This window comes from Myxocyprinus asiaticus, chromosome 45 (assembly GCF_019703515.2).
Source record: "Myxocyprinus asiaticus isolate MX2 ecotype Aquarium Trade chromosome 45, UBuf_Myxa_2, whole genome shotgun sequence".
Lineage (NCBI taxonomy): Eukaryota > Metazoa > Chordata > Actinopteri > Cypriniformes > Catostomidae > Myxocyprinus > Myxocyprinus asiaticus.
Window position 1 is genome coordinate 6,695,550 of NC_059388.1, and position 21,509 is coordinate 6,717,058.

General features: G+C 43.5%; 1 protein-coding gene across 6 annotated transcripts in view; it reads right to left on the reverse strand.

Moving 5' to 3' along the window:
- Positions 1-21,509, reverse strand: part of LOC127434877 (laminin subunit beta-1-like) — a 102,977-nt gene that overhangs the window by 5,346 nt on the left and 76,122 nt on the right. The window contains exons 23-32 of one of the 6 annotated variants that reach the window (XM_051687913.1): positions 17,206-17,575; positions 16,104-16,288; positions 15,775-16,016; positions 12,550-12,750; positions 11,509-11,653; positions 5,967-6,171; positions 4,304-4,445; positions 3,750-3,926; positions 2,298-2,457; positions 1,825-2,191 (exon numbers count right to left, since the gene is read on the reverse strand). In XM_051687913.1, coding sequence (XP_051543873.1) covers positions 2,055-2,191; positions 2,298-2,457; positions 3,750-3,926; positions 4,304-4,445; positions 5,967-6,171; positions 11,509-11,653; positions 12,550-12,750; positions 15,775-16,016; positions 16,104-16,288; positions 17,206-17,575 — 1,964 coding nt within the window. In that variant the 3' untranslated portion in view covers positions 1,825-2,054. Of the gene's footprint in view, positions 1-1,824; positions 2,192-2,297; positions 2,458-3,749; positions 3,927-4,303; positions 4,446-5,966; positions 6,172-11,508; positions 11,654-12,549; positions 12,751-15,774; positions 16,017-16,103; positions 16,289-17,205; positions 17,576-21,509 lie in introns of those variants that run through there. The other 5 variants (XM_051687917.1, XM_051687916.1, XM_051687914.1 and 2 more) reach the window with 5 other exon arrangements.

Genomic DNA, 21,509 nt, shown 5'->3' on the forward strand with positions numbered 1-21,509 from the left:
CGTTTGCCTTTGCCCAGCGGCTCCGTGACGCCTGCCGAAGATGGCTGCTAGCGGGGGATCGCGACATCCAGGGAATTATCGACCAGGTGGTACTGGAACAGTTTATAGTTCGACTGCCAAAAGGGACGGTGGAGTGGGTCCAGTGCCACCGCCCGGCGTCGTTGGAGGAAGCCATCCGACTTGCGGAGGACCACATGGCGGCGATCCCGAGGGCGGAAGATCCCTCCTACGTTTTCTCTCCTCCCTCTGTTTCTTCCCCCTCCCCTCTCTCTCTCTCGTCTGCTCTGTCTCCAGGTCCCGTTCCTGCCCCACGCAGACGAGGAGGAACTCAGCCCCTGAGACCAGTTCCCCGGGTGTGGGAGGCGACACCTTCCCCTACTCCAATGGCCCGCCGCTCTCCCCCTCAGGGGGGCGCCCGCCGACGCAAGTGCGGGTGTAGCGCCTGGGCCGGCCTGCTGGAGGTGCGGAGACCCGAGCCACTTCCGAGATCAGTGCCCTCTGATGGAGCTGGGGACGGTGGTGCGGGTCTCTGACCTCCCACAGGCTGCCCCCGACCGGGCCGGAGCATACCGGATACCGGTAAGTGTCAAGGGGGTATTCACCAAGCGTTGGTGGATACCGGGTGTAATCAAACCACTATCCACCAACGCCTGGTTCAACCCGAGGCATTGGTCACATCCAAAATGGTGAAGGTGAAGTGTGTACACGGGGATATTCACAAGTATCCGGTGGTGACCCTGACAATTAAATTTCGGGGGAAAAAGCATAGAGTGGAGGCTGCGGTTAGTTCCCGCCTCACCCATCCGCTGATTCTGGGGACTGATTGGCATGATTTTAGAATTTTATTAAAGGGAATTTGCGCGGATGGGTCCTGTGTGAAAATAGGGAGATGTGTGATGTGCGATGCTCTGGCAGGGGAGGCGGAGCCGGGGCCGTCCTCGACAGCTCCACTTCATGATGACGAGAGAGGGGGAGAGGCTGCTGCCCCTCCCCTTCTCAGGGAATTCCCTGACGGGGATTTCCCTTTGGAGCAGTCGCGAGACGAAACCCTCAAACACTCCTTTGACCAAGTGAGAGTCATCGATGGTCAACGACTCCAGCCTGACATCGCACTTTCATACCCCTATTTTGCAATTATAAATGAGCGGTTGTATCGAGTGACACAGGACACTCGGACCAAAGAGGATACAACCCAACTTTTGATTCCAAGGAGCCGTCGGGAAATGGTATTCCAGGCGGCTCATTATAATCCCATGGCAGGTCATCTAGGAGAAAGGAAAACACTGAACCGCCTAATAGCCCGTTTCTATTGGCCGGGCATTAGCGGCGATGTCCGCAGGTGGTGTGCGGCATGCCGTGAATGCCAGCTGGTTAACCCACCGGCCACCCCAAAAGCGCCATTAACAAATGAATTAACAAAGTGGCATTGATGAGTTTGCAGGTTAGTGGATGAAACTTGTGTAACTGTGCAAACTGAACGATTAGAAATGGCGACTTTATTATGTAATTTCTCTGTATGTAGCCTTGAATAGGTCTTTCATTCACAAAAAGACTTGTAACAGAAAATACATTGTATAGGCTATTTAAAAGATACATACACACAGTATATTATCCAGTGATGACTAGAGTAAATAATCTTTGTCCTTTGATAATGATTTGGGTCAAATTTAATGGAAAACTATGCGAGTTGAGCTCCATGGCGTTGCAGAATTATTAACAGCCTCTTGAGATGGCGAGACCGCAGGTGTGTGCGTACTTCCCAACCCCCTACCCCACACACACAACCACCCTGCCCTTATATCATGGAAGACACAACAAGCTGAGTGAACTTCTTTGACTTTTTCATTATAACAAATATTGCAGTGGTACAAAGACTGTTTACATAGTTTAGAAAGGGTATGCTAAAATGTCAGAAGTAGTCTTAAAAAAATTCTACATTGATAATAAAATGAGTCGGGCAGTTAGTAATATACTTGTGAAATTATAAAATTGCATTTGCATGGTTGATGCCAGGTTATACAGCTGAACCTTAATCAACATTTCAGTGATAAATATTAAGAGCAGGTGCTGTAGACTGTGATTTTCTGAATCAGTTCTTGCAGTACATCTCTGGCTTCATTCTCAAGTGCATCCAACTCCTGAGCTTTTGCCACCAGGGTGTGCTGATTTACTGAAAAAGATCTTTCTAGCTCTAAGAGAGTGAGACAGTAAGAAAGAAAAGTGAGAAAGAATCAATAATATTTAAATTTCTTAATTCATGACTAATATGAGAGAGCATGAGTGGTCTTTGTGTTCACCTCTTAGTCTCTGTAGTTTGTTTGTGGAATCTATTAATAGGTCTTTTGCCTCCTGTCGTAGTTGCTCTGCCTTCTCACGTGCATCAAACACGGCTGCTGCCTTTTGATCAATCAGACCGCTGACCAGTTGGTACTTAGGCTGCACAACTGAGTCAAAATCCTAAAAATACACAAATATACATCAAATAAAAGCTTAATTTAAGTCTACTGTTAAACTTATAGGAGGTTAATAAAAAGCACCAACAGCACTTCACATGCCATTTTTGAGTCTGTTCCTCACACAAAATTATCGTATGGCTTTAGAAGACTTGGAATATAGCACAAGAGTCATATGCAGTGGCAAGAAAAAGTGTGTGAACCCTTTGGAATTACCTGCATTTATGTATAAATTTGTCTCAAAACGGGGTTTGATCTTCATCTAAGTTACAATAACGAACAGGCACAAAGTAATAGCACTAATAGTGTTAACTAATAACATACAAATTATTGTATTGTTCTTGTACAAATTGAATACATTCATTCAAACATTCACAGTGTAGGTTGGAAAAAGTTTGTGAACCCCTAGGCTAATGATGTCAACAAAAGCTAATTAGAGTCAGGAGCTGGTAAACCTGGCATCCAATTAATGAAACGAGATTGGAGGTGTGGGTTAGAGCTGCTTTGACCTATAAAAAGCACTCAAACATTTTGAGTTTGCTATTCATAAGAAGCATCTTCTGACACGGGCCATGCCTCGCAAAAAAGAGATCTAAAAAGACCTGCATAAAGCTGGAAAGGGTAACAAAGTTATCTCGACAAGCTTAGATATTCATCTGTCTACAGTTAGACAAATTGTCTATTAATGGAGATGATTTAGTTCTGTGGCTACTCTCCCTAGAAGTGGCCGTTCAGCAAAGATGACTCAAAGGGTACACCACAGAATGCTCAGTGAGGTAAAAAAGAACACTAGAGTGACAGCTGAAGACTTGCAGGAATAATTGGAACTGGTTAACATCTCTGTTCATGAGTTTACTATATGGAAAACATGAAACTGGCATGGTGTCCATGGCAGGACACCACAAAGGAAGCTGCTGCTTTCCAACAAAAACATTGCTGTGTGCCTGAAGTTGGCTAAAGACAGTCTTGACACTCCACAACGCTACTGTTCAATAAAGACATGAAAGATAATAATTGTTTGTGTGTTGTTAGCTTAAGCACATTGTGTTTGTCTATACTTGTGACTTTAATGAAGATGAGGTCACATCTTATGACCAATTAATGTAGAAAACCAACAAATTCCAAAGGGTTCACATACTTTTACTTGACACTGTAGACTGCTATTAGGGTATTATTTATGCATCCCATCATGTGGGTTTGCAATGAAATGAGGGTGGGTAAATGATTACAGAATTAAAATGTTTGGGTGAACTATTCTTTTAAATGGCAGGTGCAAATTTCCTTAAATTTCTTTACCCGTTCGGTTTGCTCAGTTTCAGTTGTGATGTACTCAGACCGTCTGTGAATGTGCTCTGCACTACTGGACACTTCTAGAGTTTTCCGTCGGAGTTTGTCCACCTCGTTCTCAAGATCTAAAAATCTTCCTGTGCCGCTACTCAGTTTAAACTCAGTTGCTTCTGTCTTAGATTGGACCTGCAAACACACACACACATACAGAATAGTCATAAAAAATAATTAAATAATTCAGAAAAAAAACGAGCTGATCATATTTAAAGGGGTTGTATCACACACACACACACACACAAAGTTTAACTTGCACAGAAATCTTCATGGTTATGGTGTTACAACTATGACCATATTTGCATACTGTATGACCACCCATATTCTGCTTTTTCACTTGAGAAAATCTCATAAAAGTAGGACAGCATGTTTCAAACTCAGACGAAATCGCTAACATGGGTCCTCATTTATAGCAGATAATTATCAATCATAAAATAATTTAATAGCATTCACTGACTTAAACATAAGCATAAAACAGGAAGTCTAATATGCAGCATCTTCACACTTACAACAGTGATTTGTTGTCTTGAGAGGTCCGTGTCACTCTCAGCCTCTTTCAGTTTTTCACTGGCAGCAGACTGAGCACGCTCAGTATCATCTAGAGTTTCTCTTATCTCATCAGTGGCCTGTTTAAGTGCTGTAGTTCTCTCACTGTAATATACACACAACACATTTGAAATGTAATGTGTATAGGAGGGTCTATTTATGGGTGAGTCTTCAATTAGGGGTACTTGAAATCTTTGTTAAAACTTTGTTATCAGGCCCCTTGAATAAATTACTTCATTGAAAAAGAAGTCAAATTACTAATTACTTTGCATTTAAGTTACTTTTAAAACACTTTTCTGCTCAACAAATTCAAAATAATGTCTATATTTCTTTCTTGTTCATTGTTACACACAATTCATACACTTAACACCTCAAATTTCACCTTCACAATGACTCTTTACGGGGCCATAATTCATGTAATGTACATAAATAATATATTAGAAGCATAACCATATAATGTACTTAAAAGTAATTTAAGTAACAAAGTCAGTAACTGTAATCTGATTACATGAATTTAAAATGTTGTAATTGCATTACACTGCTTTGTTTGACTAAAAATTAGATTACAGTAACTTTTTACTTTGTAATGGGATTACATCCAACACTGAAGAGTTATTCCTTGCATCACTTCATAACAGGAAAATGTAATCTGATTCTGATTATTGTGATGAGTCACACCCAACACTGATCAGTAGCAGCTCTGTGTATATATCATTTGCAGTGACACTGAGTGGATGTCAAAAAGGTAAAATTGTGAATAGCATATATTTTGTATAAGACACATCACTGATCAATAACAAGTGTTCTTGTAGAGCGAAATAGCCTATCCAGCCTACACAAAAATACCACAGAGCACAAAGTGTGATTAAAACTTGCAGAATATTAAGCATTCAATATATAGATGATGCATAGTGGCAATCTAGTAGCATCTAGCCCTTTTTAAATGAATACGGCAATGCAGCCCAAACTTGGCCACCAACAGAAAAAGTTTGAACACCCCTGCGCTATAGTAAAAGTGTTAAGATGTCATGCAATATCATTGTGTGAGGAACAGAGTGTAAAGTAGGTGTTTATGAACTGATGATCTGCCGTTTTACCTGTGATCTGCATGAAAAGTGAGTAAAACTCATTGTTGAAGCTCCTCACCAGGAAACTGTTGCGATGCATACAATGAGCCAATTGTAGTTATAGTTTTGTGATTCTATGAGACCAAGTTGTATTCAACATTTCAACAATCTTAAAAATTAGGTAAAAGCAATAAAAAGTCTAAAAGTTATATTATACAACAGTAAGTCCGGTTTTCAAATCTGATTATCCAAGTGAAACTTACTGGCCAATTGTTGTCTGAAACGTGAGTTACTTTATATTATTTACTTGTCTGTAGAACTGTTGTATAAAAACAATATCACACTCACAATCGTGCTGTTGTTCTGAATATCAGCACGGTCTAGAGCCTGTGGCTGAATCACAGCTGTGCTGATATTCAGAACAACAGCACCCTTGCACAGAGATATGGCCTAAATAATCTATTTTTCCAAAGAAACATTTTTTAAATTATCTAATGGGACAGAATAGTTCCCCTAACTGAAGAATCATCCTTACACGTGTGTGTGTGTGTGTGTTCACCTGGCAGCTTGTGCTCGTTGCAGGAGTCTCTCTGCAGAGTGGGCTTGCTCTTCTGTCTGGGTGATAATATTATCCACACTGGTCAGTCGGGCCACATGATGGCGAATCTCTGTAGTGACGTTCTTTAACACCCCGGACGACACTGGCAAACTCAGTTTCAACACCTCATCAGCTACTTCCTCTATACGCTTGGGATCTGTGGCATCTACACACACACACACACACACACACACACAATCAGAACTTAGTTTCCATTTATATATATATATATATATATATATATATATATATATATATATATATATATATATATATTGTGGCAGCGGGGACGTGGTCAAGCATCTCTCCGGAGAGAGAAAGCGGTAAGGGTGCTTACACCTGAGCTAAATTATGTCTAACACCTGTCTCTAATTTCAGTGAGCACGGGGAGAGCAGCATAAATAGAGCGACACAACACTCAGTCGAGAGAGAGACTGGATACGACAGAGCCGAGCCAGAGCAAGGATTTTTCTAGTAGTGGAAGTTTATTTATGAAAGCAGTGTGTGTTAGTGTCAGTTTAGTGTGTGAAGGTAAACTGTAAAGTGGTGTCGCCAAGAGGGGAAAATAAAGCCTCACCTGAAGAAGGAAAAACTGCTCCTCACTTCATCTTTTACACTGGTGCCGAAACCCGGGTTGAAGTTTGGGTCGAAGATGGATGGAGGTCGTCCCGTAGAGTCCTCCCAGTTGGCGGAGATCCTCCAAGCCCTTGCCAGACTACATCAGAACCACCAACAAACGCTGCTTGAGCTCCGACAAGATCAAGACCGCCGGTTTGTCAAGCTCATGCATGCTCAAGCCGAGGACCGGCAGGCGATCCGGAGCCTCCTCGGCCAGGGGGCATCCTCAGCCATGACCCCGGACACACCCACGCCATTACCCCCGCCAGCATTACAGAAAATGGGGGCGGCGGACGACCCCGAGGCCTTCCTGGATTTGTTTGAGCGGACCGCCGAGATCTGGGGCTGGCCGCTCGGCCAATGGGCAGCCCGATTGATCCCACTATTGTCCGGGGAAGCCCAGCTCGCGGCTAAACAACTGCCAGTGTCGAGCCTCCTGGCCTACGGAAATCTAAAAAGAGCCATCTTGCAATGGGTTGGTCGCACTCCAGAGGAAAGTCGTCAACTCTTCCGGAGCTTGAAGTTGGAAAGCACCGACCGCCCGTTTGCCTTTGCCCAGCGGCTCCGTGACGCCTGCCGAAGATGGCTGCTAGCGGGGGATCGCGACATCCAGGGAATTATCGACCAGGTGGTACTGGAACAGTTTATAGTTCGACTGCCAAAAGGGACGGTGGAGTGGGTCCAGTGCCACCGCCCGGCGTCGTTGGAGGAAGCCATCCGACTTGCGGAGGACCACATGGCGGCGATCCCGAGGGCGGAAGATCCCTCCTACGTTTTCTCTCCTCCCTCTGTTTCTTCCCCCTCCCCTCTCTCTCTCTCGTCTGCTCTGTCTCCAGGTCCCGTTCCTGCCCCACGCAGACGAGGAGGAACTCAGCCCCTGAGACCAGTTCCCCGGGTGTGGGAGGCGACACCTTCCCCTACTCCAATGGCCCGCCGCTCTCCCCCTCAGGGGGGCGCCCGCCGACGCAAGTGCGGGTGTAGCGCCTGGGCCGGCCTGCTGGAGGTGCGGAGACCCGAGCCACTTCCGAGATCAGTGCCCTCTGATGGAGCTGGGGACGGTGGTGCGGGTCTCTGACCTCCCACAGGCTGCCCCCGACCGGGCCGGAGCATACCGGATACCGGTAAGTGTCAAGGGGGTATTCACCAAGCGTTGGTGGATACCGGGTGTAATCAAACCACTATCCACCAACGCCTGGTTCAACCCGAGGCATTGGTCACATCCAAAATGGTGAAGGTGAAGTGTGTACACGGGGATATTCACAAGTATCCGGTGGTGACCCTGACAATTAAATTTCGGGGGAAAAAGCATAGAGTGGAGGCTGCGGTTAGTTCCCGCCTCACCCATCCGCTGATTCTGGGGACTGATTGGCATGATTTTAGAATTTTATTAAAGGGAATTTGCGCGGATGGGTCCTGTGTGAAAATAGGGAGATGTGTGATGTGCGATGCTCTGGCAGGGGAGGCGGAGCCGGGGCCGTCCTCGACAGCTCCACTTCATGATGACGAGAGAGGGGGAGAGGCTGCTGCCCCTCCCCTTCTCAGGGAATTCCCTGACGGGGATTTCCCTTTGGAGCAGTCGCGAGACGAAACCCTCAAACACTCCTTTGACCAAGTGAGAGTCATCGATGGTCAACGACTCCAGCCTGACATCGCACTTTCATACCCCTATTTTGCAATTATAAATGAGCGGTTGTATCGAGTGACACAGGACACTCGGACCAAAGAGGATACAACCCAACTTTTGATTCCAAGGAGCCGTCGGGAAATGGTATTCCAGGCGGCTCATTATAATCCCATGGCAGGTCATCTAGGAGAAAGGAAAACACTGAACCGCCTAATAGCCCGTTTCTATTGGCCGGGCATTAGCGGCGATGTCCGCAGGTGGTGTGCGGCATGCCGTGAATGCCAGCTGGTTAACCCACCGGCCACCCCAAAAGCGCCATTGCACCCTCTCCCTCTGATCGAGGTCCCCTTTGAGAGAATTGGAATGGACCTCGTCGGGCCATTAGAACGGTCAGCACGCGGACATCGCTTTGTATTGGTCCTAGTGGACTATGCAACGCGATATCCGGAAGCAGTGCCTCTTCGCAACATCTCAGCACGCAGTGTTGCGGAGGCACTCTTCAAAATAATCTCCCGGGTGGGGATTCCGAAAGAAATCCTCACCGATCAAGGCACAACATTTATGTCACGAACACTACGAGACCTGTATGAGTTATTAAATATTAAATCGATTCGCACCAGTGTATACCATCCTCAAACGGATGGTCTGGTGGAACGATTTAATAAAACCCTCAAAAACATGATTCGTAAGTTCGTGCACGATGATTCTAGAAATTGGGATAAATGGCTCGACCCCCTGTTATTTGCAGTACAAGAGGTCCCGCAAGCCTCCACTGGCTTCTCCCCATTCGAGCTGCTGTATGGGCGATGCCCACGCGGCGTGCTTGATGTAATGCGAGAGGCCTGGGAGGAAGGACCTTCAAACAGTAAAAATGAAATTCAGTACGTTCTTGATCTTAGAGCAAAACTCCACACCTTGGGGCAACTAACACAGGAGAATTTGCTTCAAGCTCAAGAATGACAGCGCCGACTGTATGACAGGGGAACTCAGCTAAGGGAATTTGCACCGGGAGATAAAGTGCTTGTATTGCTTCCCACATCAAGCTCTAAATTACTTGCCAAGTGGCAAGGACCCTTTGAGGTCACATGACGAGTGGGAGATCTCGATTATGAGGTTAAACGAACCGATAGAGGGGACGCACGTCAAATATGCCACCTCAATCTCCTAAAATTGTGGAGGGAGGCAGTCCCCATGACGTTGGCTACGGTGGTTCCCGAGAAGGCGGAGCTCGGACCGGAGGTGAGTTCAAAACATAAACAGTTCACCCCGGTCACTTGCGGAGACCACCTCTCACCAAGCCAACTAGCGGAGGCTGCTAAGTTGCAACAGGAGTTTGCAGATGTGTTCTCCCCTCTACCGGGACATACAAACCTCATCCATCACCACATCGAGACTGAGCCGGGGGTGGTGGTACATAGCCGCCCCTATCGACTACCCGAACACAAAAAGAAAATTGTTCGGGAAGAATTGGATGCGATGCTTGATATGGGGGTAATAGAAGAATCCCACAGCAATTGGTCCAGTCCAGTTGTTCTAGTGCCTAAGAGCGACGGGTCTGTGCGATTTTGTGTGGATTACAGGAAAGTCAACGCGGTGTCTAAATTTTTGAGAGTTGCTCGATCGGTTGGGCACTGCTTGTTTTTATTCGACATTGGATTTGACGAAGGGTTATTGGCAGATCCCCTTGACACCAATTTCCCATGAGAAAACCGCCTTCTCCACACCGTTTGGATTACACCAATTTGTGACACTTCCGTTCGGTTTGTTTGGAGCCCGGCTACGTTTCAGCATCTCATGGACCGAATCCTCAGGCCGCATTCAGCTTACGCCGCTGCCTATTTAGATGACATCATCATTTATAGCAATTATTGGCAGCGGCATATGCAACATCTGAGGGCGGTTCTGAGATCGCTGCGCCGAGCGGGACTCACAGCGAACCCGAAGAAGTGCGCGATTGGACGGGTGGAGGTACGGTATCTGGGGTTCCACTTGGGCCACGGGCAGGTGCGTCCCCAAATTGACAAGACAGCGGCGATTGCGACCTGCCCGAGACCCAAGACCAAAAAGGGGGTGAGACAGTTCCTGGGGCTGGCTGGCTATTATAGAAGGTTCGTGCCTAATTATGCGGACGTCACCAGCCCGCTGACTGATCTCACTAAAAAGGGAGCTCCAGATCCGGTCCAGTGGACGGAGCAGTGTCAACGGGCGTTCACGCAAGTTAAAGCCGCACTTTGCGGGGGGCCGCTGTTACATTCACCTGACTTCTCTCTCCCTTTTGTTTTACAGACAGATGCTTCAGACAGGGGGCTGGGGGCCGTACTCTCGCAGGTGGTGGAGGGGGAGGAGCGTCCGGTGCTGTACATTAGCCATAAGCTCTCGTTAAGGGAAACTAAGTACAGCACCGTGGAAAAGGAGTGTCTCGCCATCAAGTGGGCGGTCCTCACTCTCCGATACTACCTGCTGGGGCGGGCCTTCACCCTCTGCTCGGATCACGCCCCACTCCAGTGGCTCCACCGCATGAAAGATACTAACGCCCGGATCACCCGTTGGTATCTGGCTCTTCAGCCGTTTAAGTTCAAGGTGGTCCACAGACCGGGGGCGCAGATGGCTGTCGCCGACTTCCTTTCCAGGAATGGGGGGGGAGTGGTAGGCAGGCCGGATGCCGCCCCGGCCTGAGTCGGGCGGTGGGGATATGTGGCAGCGGGGGCGTGGTCAAGCATCTCTCCGGAGAGAGAAAGCAGTAAGGGCGCTTACACCTGAGCTAAATTATGTCTAACACCTGTCTCTAATTTCAGTGAGCACGGGGAGAGCGGCATAAATAGAGCGACACAACACTCAGTCGAGAGAGAGACTGGATACGACAGAGCCGAGCCAGAGCAAGGATTTTTCTAGTAGTGGAAGTTTATTTATGAAAGCAGTGTGTGTTAGTGTCAGTTTAGTGTGTGAAGGTAAACTGTAAAGTGGTGTCGCCAAGAGGGGAAAATAAAGCCTCACCTGAAGAAGGAAAAACTGCTCCTCGCTTCATCTTTTACAATATATATATAAATAACATCTCTCATATCAGTATTTGTTGGAACATGTACAGTAAAAGCATTATATGGTTGAAACATTTCAAATCATTAATTATTATGTCAAAGATACAGTGAGAAAAAATATTTATGTTAGAAATGGAACTATGATATAATATGGTATGATAAAATAATAGTTATTCTACAATAGTTTTGAGTGTTGTGTGTGTTTAGTATATGTGAGAAGTCATACTTGTGAGAAAGTGTCGTATTTGCTGAATGAGATCTCTGAGCTCCTCATTGGTCTGTTCCACTCGTGCTTTGCTCTGATTGGCTCTCAGCAACACATCCTGAGTGTTGAGTTTGGCTTCATCCGTACGTCCTCGAGCATCTGACACCTGAAAAAAAACAAAACAAACAAACAAACATAAATGTACTTACAAGAGCGCTTACCTAACCTAGTGTTAACTGATAATATTTAATTACATCTTGTGTTGACTGATTAAACTACCTCATGAGTTAACTAAGAATATTAAACTGCTAAAATATTATGCTAAATCAATTTTAATTGATAACATTCAACTACTTTTGTGAACTGAACACTAAATTACTCCTTGAGTTAACTAAGCATATGAAACTATTCATGTTAAAGGAATCGTTCACCCAAAAATGAAAATTCTGTCATAATTTATTCACCCTCATGATGTTCCAAACCCTTATGACTTATTTTCTAATGCACATGAATAGACCAGTCCATCTTTTTGATATAATGGCAGTTGATAATGACTCACTTAAAAGCTTACAAAGGAACTATTCATGCAAGAATGTGTGATTATTAGCGCTAAAAACTACGCAAGTTCTCGTGTGAACGTGTGTCACTGTGAACAGGCTTCTCATAGCACTCATGAACCTGCAACAGATGTCAAGATATTCGCTGAAAAATATCTTACATTTTGGTTTGTTTCTCACCTATTGTATGGCTTCAGAAGACTTGGAATATGGCACAGCAAGTCGCACAGTCTACGTTAATGATACATTTGGGTGCTTTTTTAAGCTTTAAATTGAGTCACTACCAACTGCCATTGTACTGAAAAGAAAAACCGGGATATTAATTCAAACTTTCTCTTGTGATCCGCACAAGAAAGAAAGTCATACAGTTTGGAACAACATGAAGGTGAGTAAATTATGACAGTATTTTCAAAGATTTCTTTCTTGATATACTTAATGACAGCAACAATAAAAGTGTTATAATCTAATAAAACCGTAAATGAATAGTATATTATTGAGTACCAACCATCTTTTGAAGCTTGTCTACTTCCCTTAAAGCTTGTAAGATCTCTTGGTCAAAGTTTTCAGCTTTGTTCAAGGCGTCTTGAGATCGAGTCACTATTGTCTCACATCCATCACCCCCACATTGAGACACGCCATCCTCGTTCACACAGCCCAAACCACCACAAGCACTGCAACCATCTAGACCTGACGACCCTCCGCACACCTACACACACAAACACACATTTCATATTATATCAGAAGCTCATGAGAATGTGTCTGATGCATTACAATAATCAGCATGTTTCTGTGAAATCCATGAACACGTCAGTGCAAGCTTCTGAACAGTAACCTACTGTACACTCACTTGACTTCCACTGTGCCCAATAAATATCCCAGAATAAAATTTTAAATGGAAATTTATGTGCACCTCATTATAAATCCAAATTTGAGTCTAGCTACTGGTTTATTCCATGTCAAATCAACCAAATGAGGTTAGTTTGTTCTAATATTCAAATAATGTACAAATAATTTTGAAAATATCTTTACTTATTCACATATAATAATCTCGATTAATACTACTACTACTAATAATAATCCAATAATACCCAATTATTAAGAACAAGCGACACATGCAGCTCGTCAGTTAGTGCAATTCCTACTTTATATATATGTTTTTGGATTCAAGAAATTTTCAAATGTACATTTCTAGTTTCAAAATTATTTGTTCTTTAAACCTTTGTTTTGTTTGACAAGAAAAGCTAGCTTTAGACCATGTGACCCACATTTGGTTTTTGACCACTGAAATGGGTAAAAGTAAACAATTTATGCATGGAGCCACATTGAGAGCCCCATATCTCTGAGATTCAACCATATATGGCCTTAAAAATGAATATACCATAAGCAAAGTTTGTTCTGAACCAGAACCTAAAAGGATATTAAGGGCTGTCAATTGATTAAAAAGTTTAATCGAATAAATTACATGGTATGCCGATTAATTAATCGAATTAATCACAATCGCATATATAAATAATTGCTGAAAAAGCCCCTCAAATAGAAATAATACAATATAGAATGATTTAATAATTATAAATAGTTATATTTAAATAATTTTAAATAAAATATCTATATTATAAAAAAATAATACATAATTAAAATGCATTACATTATTGTGGCACACGAGTAAAGCATTAAAAAACGGTAACGCTTAACAATAAGTTTCCATTTGTTAACATTAGTTAGCAACATTAGTTAACATGAACAATCAATGAACAATACTTTTACAGCATTTATTAATCTTAGTTAATGTTCATTTCAACATAATGAACAATTGTATAACTAACTTATAGATTAATAAATGCTATAAAAAATGTATTGTTAATTGTTTATTCATGATACCTAATGCATTAACTAATGTTAACAAATGGAACCTTATTGTAAAGTGTCACCAAAAATTAAATACAAAAAGAGGCTTTAGGATCCAACATATTGTTTATTTCCATATTACTGAACATAAGCCAATCATTGGCCTACAGTTCACAGCAATCCTTTATGCAATTGAATTTGTCAATCTGTCCGAAAAATATTTATTTTAAGAGCTTGTTTAAGGACACTTCAATGTACACCTGCATCAGACTGATGCTTTTGGAGCATCTCTGTTGCGTGGCGTCATAATCATCCCATTTTTAGGTAGCTGTGTTCAACGTATTTTGAAACTTAGAAAAAATGTCTTGAGATCACTGCGTTTGGAACTGCCCTCCATCAAGCTGTGTTTAAATGCAAGAATGTGTCTGTCCTTTATGTTGTGCTTTCTGCTGTCAGTGTGTGGTCTGTTCTATAAGCCGAGTGCTCCCTATACAGCTGGAGATTCGATTACTACCCCCTGGAGAAAACAAGGGGTACTTCTAGCTTGAATTACAGTCCGGGGACATGATTAATTGCATTCATTTTTTTAATGTATTATTTTTTATATAATTAATCGCACTGAATTAACGTGTTAAATTGACAGGCCTAATATTATCTTTAATACGTCTAGAGTTATAGTCGCTACAATTTTGGAAAAACAACACAAAAAAGTGTTAGGCAGAAAAAGCCGAAACTTGTCTTTAAAAAATAATGTAATACTCAGCAAGATGACACTTTATATGAAGTGTCTTAAACTACTATGTACTAACATTAAAATACATACAATACAATGTACAATTGTGTAACTACATGTCATTTTGCAGAATTCTCACAAGATTCACATTTGCTGCTATTGTGTTTGAGGTACGGGTAGACTCAGGGAAAGGTTTAGGGTTTAGATTAGGGTTAGGGTTTAGGGTAAGGGTTGGGGTAGGGTTAGGTTCAGGATTAAGGTTAACAGTGTACCACCCACTTTTTTAGCCACCTTGGTTTAGGAAGTGTTTGTTTCATTCGTTTTTTTTTTCATAGGAATTTCAAAGAATTCTTAAATATAGAGTTCTACGCAACAAACCAAACCAACAAGCTCTAAGGTGAATCACGACATTACAAACTTTGATTTGAAGCAAAATAGTATTGGAACAAGACTGTGTACTTAAATTCATTTATGAGGGAATGAACTAGGTTTTGAGTTTACTACAAAACATTCAAAATAAGTAGTTATATCATTCATAATGGGGCTGGGAAAAATATATATATTTACCAATTAATCCCATTCTTCATTTGAACAATCTTTATATCGATTCTTAAATCTCAGAATAGACCTTTTGCTTTTACTTTAAAGTTTACTTCAGTTTTGGTTGTGTCGATCATTATATATGTTAAATAAATAGCAGTTTAACTGCATAGTTTAGGCCTTGTTGTTAATTTTTATATAAATATTTTTGCAATGTACCAAGTCAGCCTGTATAATTCAGCGCATTAGCAGAGAGAGAATTTCTTTCACATATAAGCAAAAATTAACATCATGAATTAAATTTATCCAAATAAATCAGAATAAAATTGAATTTTATCGAAATCGGAATCTTTTCATAGCAACAGCGACTGTTCTGATTGGTGGATGTGTCTTTAGGATTATGGGTAATGTAGTTCTCCACTGGCTAATAGTTAGAAGTATAAATTAACAATCTCAGAGCTCACGGTAGGGTTAGGATTATGTCTTGAAAGGTTTACAAGTGATTGTTTCTCAGTTTTACTTCCGAAACCTGATTTCTGCACTCTGTTGTTGTAAATTTTAGTGCCCCTTAACAGTCAAAATGGATTGAAATCAGATCATTTGTTGATTTACCTGATGGCTTAGTTCTGAGAGGTCTTTGGAGTTCAGTTCATATGTAATCTTGTCCAGTCTCTGTCCATGTAGCTGATGTTTCAGGTTGAATTCATTCTTTGTTGTGTCTAGTTTGGCTTCTGCGGCTTGGCGTGTCCTGGCAGACTGTTTCACCGTATTGTCTGGATCAGTGACGGCTTGACTGGTACGAAACTCAGCCTCTGCAGACTCCTTGTAATATTCTCTGATGCCGTCCAATGCACCTTCAGGAGATAACAGTGACCACACGCTTCAGATATGCCATATTATAGATGTGAAGGTGTATTTGTACATGTGTGTGTTCAGCTCACCTCTGAGGTCTGAGTGTTTGATGTTCAGAACCTGTCGTTGTTTATCCATGGAGGTCTTCTGTAAGTTCTGGGCCTCCTCTGTCAGACTGTTCAAGTTCTCTGTGGCTTTCTGACGGTCACTTGATATCTGCTCCAGATCCATTTTAGATCGCTCGATAGACTGTCGCAGAACTGATGCCATCTCACTTAGATAAGAAGAAAATGATGGTTTAAGGAATAGTTCATCCAAAAATGAAACGTCTGTCATCGTTCACTCACCTTAATGCTGTTCCAAACCTACATAATTTATTTAGGACTTATTTTACTAAATGTCTAATCTGTTTTTTTCTATACAATGAAAGTGAAAATTAAATGAGGCTGTCAAGCTCCACAATGGACTAGAAAGCACCATAAAAGTATCCATAAAAGTCCATAGAGCGCAACAGTCTTGTTCCAGATGCAAATATGCCATTCATTTTCACCATAAAAGAATTGAATTTTAACTGTAACTTAAAAACCTTGAAAGACAGATCTGCGGCGAGCTCCAAGGTTGTTAATCAATGGTATATGCTTCTGTTGAAGCCATGAGTCCATGCTATTTATACTTATAATAAACAACTTTAAATTAATGGTTTTAATTATTTCCACCGTTTTCATTCTATTACGTCATTCACAATGCTTCATGGGATTGTAGTTTATTTCCTCATTAAAGACATTAAGTAAACAGTCTTGTACCTTTGTCTTTTTGTCTGTTTTTCGATTTTTTTTTGCTTCAAATCAAAGTTTATAATGTGATGATTCAACTCTGAGCTGGTTGGTTTGGTTCATTGCTTAGAACTCTTTTATGATTATTTAAATCCCTATGAAAAAAATGAATGGGAAAAAATACTTCGGGAACCAAGAAAACTGAAAAAGTGGGCGAGCAACCCATGGTCACCATATGCTTTAGTACTTGAGAAAATAGCAATGTGAACATTTTGCTAAATATCTGTATTCCAAGGAAAAGAGAAAGTCACATGGCATTTGAACAACATGAGGGTGAGTAAATGATGACATAATTTAAATTTTTGAATGAACTATCCCTTTAAATTAAAGAGGAAAATGTGAAGTGTGTTATATATACTTGGCCTGCCGCATCACCGTCTCTGTGTGTGTCAAAGTTTGATGAACTTTTTCATCTTTCAATATTTGTCTGAGCTGTCTCATATCGTCCTCTAGACTGGATACGATGTCTTTAAAGGGCGTCCTCACGCCCGATTCTTTCAACTCCTCCACTGTGTCCACCAGCCTCTGCGTGTGATTGGTCAGTTCTCCAACATTAACATCCCACTTGTGGAAGCATTGATGACACAGCTCACAGTCAGGGAAGGTCCCCACATAGCCACGCCCACAGGAGTCACACCGACGCCCAGCCACGCCTTCTACACACAAACACTCTCCAGACATCTTATTGCACTGTTGAGTAGCAGCGCCGCGCGGGTCACAGTCACATGCTGGAACACAAAAATTTGCACAAGTAAATCTAAAAATTTTATGAAATCAATTTTTTATATGATTTAAAATCCTGGATTTGAGGACTGGAAGGAACAGTGAATTTGTGTGTGTGTGTGTGTGTGTGTGTGTACTGCAAAAAATCTTGTTTTTCAGTCAAAATACCGAAACATTCTTCATAGGGATTTCATAAAATCCTTCAAAGTTCTAAGCCATGAATCAAACCAACCAGTTATGAGGTAAATCACAACATTACAAACTTTGATTTGAAGCAAAAAAAGGATTTTAAAATTGGACAAAAAGACAAAGGTACAAGACTGTGTATTTAACGTCAACCCCATAAAGCATTGCGAATGACGTAATTGAATTGCAAAAGACCGAAAAGAATAAAACCATTGAAAAAAATGTAATTGCATGACTTTACCATGTCCTTTCCAGTCATTTGGTATTGCTGGATATAGATTTAAAAAAATATATATTTTGATTCATACCTATTCGTTAATAAATCATAAGTGTTTTGTGAATCTTTTTGACCTATTTATTGACCCAAAAGAAAGATTCACCTACAAATCAGAAATCACTATGATTTGCTAGCAAGTTTTACTCTGCACAAGAGCTAAATCTAGCTGATGATATATTTTTAAGCATCAGACAACTAGAAAAATAAATACAGTAATGACTATAGAAATTTCCATGACTTTTCCGTGATTTTTAAGATTTTATTAATTTTCATGACTTTTCCAGGCCTAGAAATCAAAATTTTAAAATTCCCTGCATGAGACTTTTTTATTCGATTGAGCTTCTAGTCCAATCACAAACAGATTACCAGGGTCCATGTAAATGCAGCTACTGTTAAACCATCTACTATAATAAAAGGAAATATCTGATTTATACATGATGAAAAAAAACTTGGCCACTCTGCCACCTCAAGACTTGACGTTTAGTTTTAACATCAAGTATCATTGCTTCTCGGGATGATCAGCCTTGTGGCCGATCACAACACCAAGGTTTGAATATGCAGATTTGAGAGTTTTTGTTGTTTAGAAAAGAGCAGTCTTGACATTCTGCAGAATATTTGCATTCATTCATTCATGAGATTTCATGCTTGATGATTGTACACAAAGCATTAAAAGCTAGTAAGTTTGAAGAATTGGATGTAGTTACTCCACCTCACCTTAAACATCTTTTATTTTTTTTATTTTTTTTAATTTTTTTTATAAACCTACATGGGATCACTTTCAAACGTAACAATTCATGAAGGAGCAGGTAGGGGTTAGTGCTTGACTTTACTTGAAAATGTGATATCATGAATGACACTTAATATAAACACTTTAATAATATGCAAATACTCAATTTGTGATTGCATTTGAATTAAGTCTCAATGTATGCATCCACAAAGATAAAATGCCATTTCAACCTGTATATGCTCCACTAGGCCAAATTATAAAAAAGAACCAAATTTCATACCAAAGCTATGCAGATGACACACATTTAACTAGCCCTATTGCCAAATGGCTACAGCCCCATAGACTCTCTGTGCCAGTGCACTGATGAAATTAACAGTTGGATGTGCCAAAAGATCCTTCAGTTAAACAATGATAAGACAGAGATCATTGTATTTGGCAAAAAAGGTGAAATTCCAAAGGTGAACACATACCTTGACTCCCATTCCCAAGTACGCTCATTTGCGCTGCTGGGATGAATCTCGTCTCAGGGCGAGTTCGCGATCTCGTTTCAGCGCTCGCGAAGTGGATGAGCTATCGATTGCAGCATCGGAGAGCGGGCTGTCCAGTCTGACACTGAGGACTCGACTGGGCTCCCACCTTCGGGTGCGGTCGCCCAGTCGCAGCCTGACGCGCAGCTGGCAGCCATGCTTGCCCGGGCGGCTGCGTGTGTCAGGCTGGAGTGGAACCCTCCACCCCCCCTGAACCCTTGCAGCCTGACGATTGGTTCCTGGGCCCGGAGCACCGCTCATGGCCACGCCCCGCCCCGGTCCCTTTCTTCCCGGAGGTGCATGAGGAGCCCACGAGGTCACGGCAGGCACCTTTCACTGCCCGGACCCGGTCTCTGAGCTTCTCCGCTCTTACTACCCTCGATGGTGGGGCTGCCAGGGGGTACTCTGCGATTCCCCAGGTGGATAAGGCGGTTGCTGTGCACCTGGGCCCACAAAACGCTGCCATCTGGCGGGGCCACCTGGGACCCCCATCCAGCGCCTGTAGGGTTACGTTGTCTCTGGCAACTAAGGCCTGCAGTGCCACTGGACAGGCCGCCTCCGCCCTGCACGCCATGGCTCTCCTGCAGGTACACCAAGCCAGGGCGCTAAAAGAGCTGCACAAGGGTAGTTATGACCCGGGATTGATGCAGAAACTGCGCTCGGCGACCGAGCTCGCTCTCCAAGCAACGAAGGTCATGGCGTGGTCTTTCGGGCAGGCGATGTCCACCCTGGTGGTTCATGAATGGCACCTTTGGCTCAACCTGGTTGACATGAGAGAGGCTGACAAGGCACAGTTCATTGACGCCCCCATCTCCCAGGTTGGCCTGTTCGGCGACACCGTAGAGGGCTTTGCCCAGCAGTTCTAGGCGGTGAAGCAGCAGATGGAGGCTATTCAACACATCCTGCCCTGGGGCGGCTCAAGACCCCGCACCCTGTCTGCTCATCGCCAAGGGCGTCCTCTTGCAGCAATAGCACCAGCTCCGCCGCAGCCCACCCCTGCTTCACCTCGGTGAAGGGCAAGAACGACGCTACCTTGCGTGCGGAGATCGCTACCCTTCTACGGAAGGGTTTGATAGGGCCTGTCCCTCCGGCCGAGATGAAGAAGGAGTTTTACAGCCCCTACTTCATCGTACCAAAGAAAGGCGGTGGGTTGCGGCCAATCTTGGACCTGCGAGTACTGAACTGGGCCTTGCACAGACTCCCGTTCAAGATGCTGACGCAAAAACACATTTTAGCGAGCATCCGGCATCAAGATTGGTTTGCGGCGGTAGACCTGAAGGACGCATACTTCCATGTCTCGGTCTTACCTCGACACAGACCCTTCCTGCAGTTTGCTTCCTTCCTTCCTTGTCCCCTCGCATCTTGACGAAGGTCGCAGAGGCAGCCCTTGCCCCGCTAAAGGAAGTGGGCATCCGCATCCTCAACTATCTCAACAACTGGCTAATCCTAGCTCACTCTTGGGATGTGTTGTGTGCACACAGGGACCTGGTGTTCACGCACCTCAGCGACTGGGGCTTTGAGTCAAATGGGAAAAGGGCAAGCTCTCCCTGGTTCAGAGCATCTCTTTTCTCGGCTTGGAGTTGGACTCAGTCTCGATGACGGCACGCCTCATGAACGAGCATGCACAGTCAGTGCTGAACTGTCTGAAGGCGTTCGGACAGAAGACAGCTGTTCCACTGAAAATTTTTCAGAGGCTCCTGGGGCATATGGCATCCTCAGCAGTGACCACACCGCTTGGGTTGATGCATATGAGACCTCTTCAGCACTGGCTTCAGACTCGAGTCCCGAGATGGGCATGGCACTGCGGGACACATCGCGTGGTAGTCACGGCGATCTGTTGCTGTCCCTTCAGGCACGTCGTGGTTACAACGGACACCTCCAAGACGGGCTGGGGCACCATATGCAACGGGTACACAGCCACCAGCTCCTGGACTGGCCCGTGGCTGCGTTGGCACATCAACTGCCTCGAGTTGTTGGCAGTACTGCTCGCCCTGCAAAGGTTCCGGCTGTTGATCCAGGGCAAGCATGTGTTGGTCCGGATGGACAACATAGTGACGGTAGCGTACATCAACTGTCAAGGTGGTCTACGCTCCCGTTGCATGTCACAACTCGCCCGCCATCTCCTCCTCTGGAGTCAGCAGTGCCTCAAGTCGCTGCGAGCCACTCACATCCCGGGCGACCTCAACACTGCAGCGGATGCGCTGCCACGACAGGTTACTCTC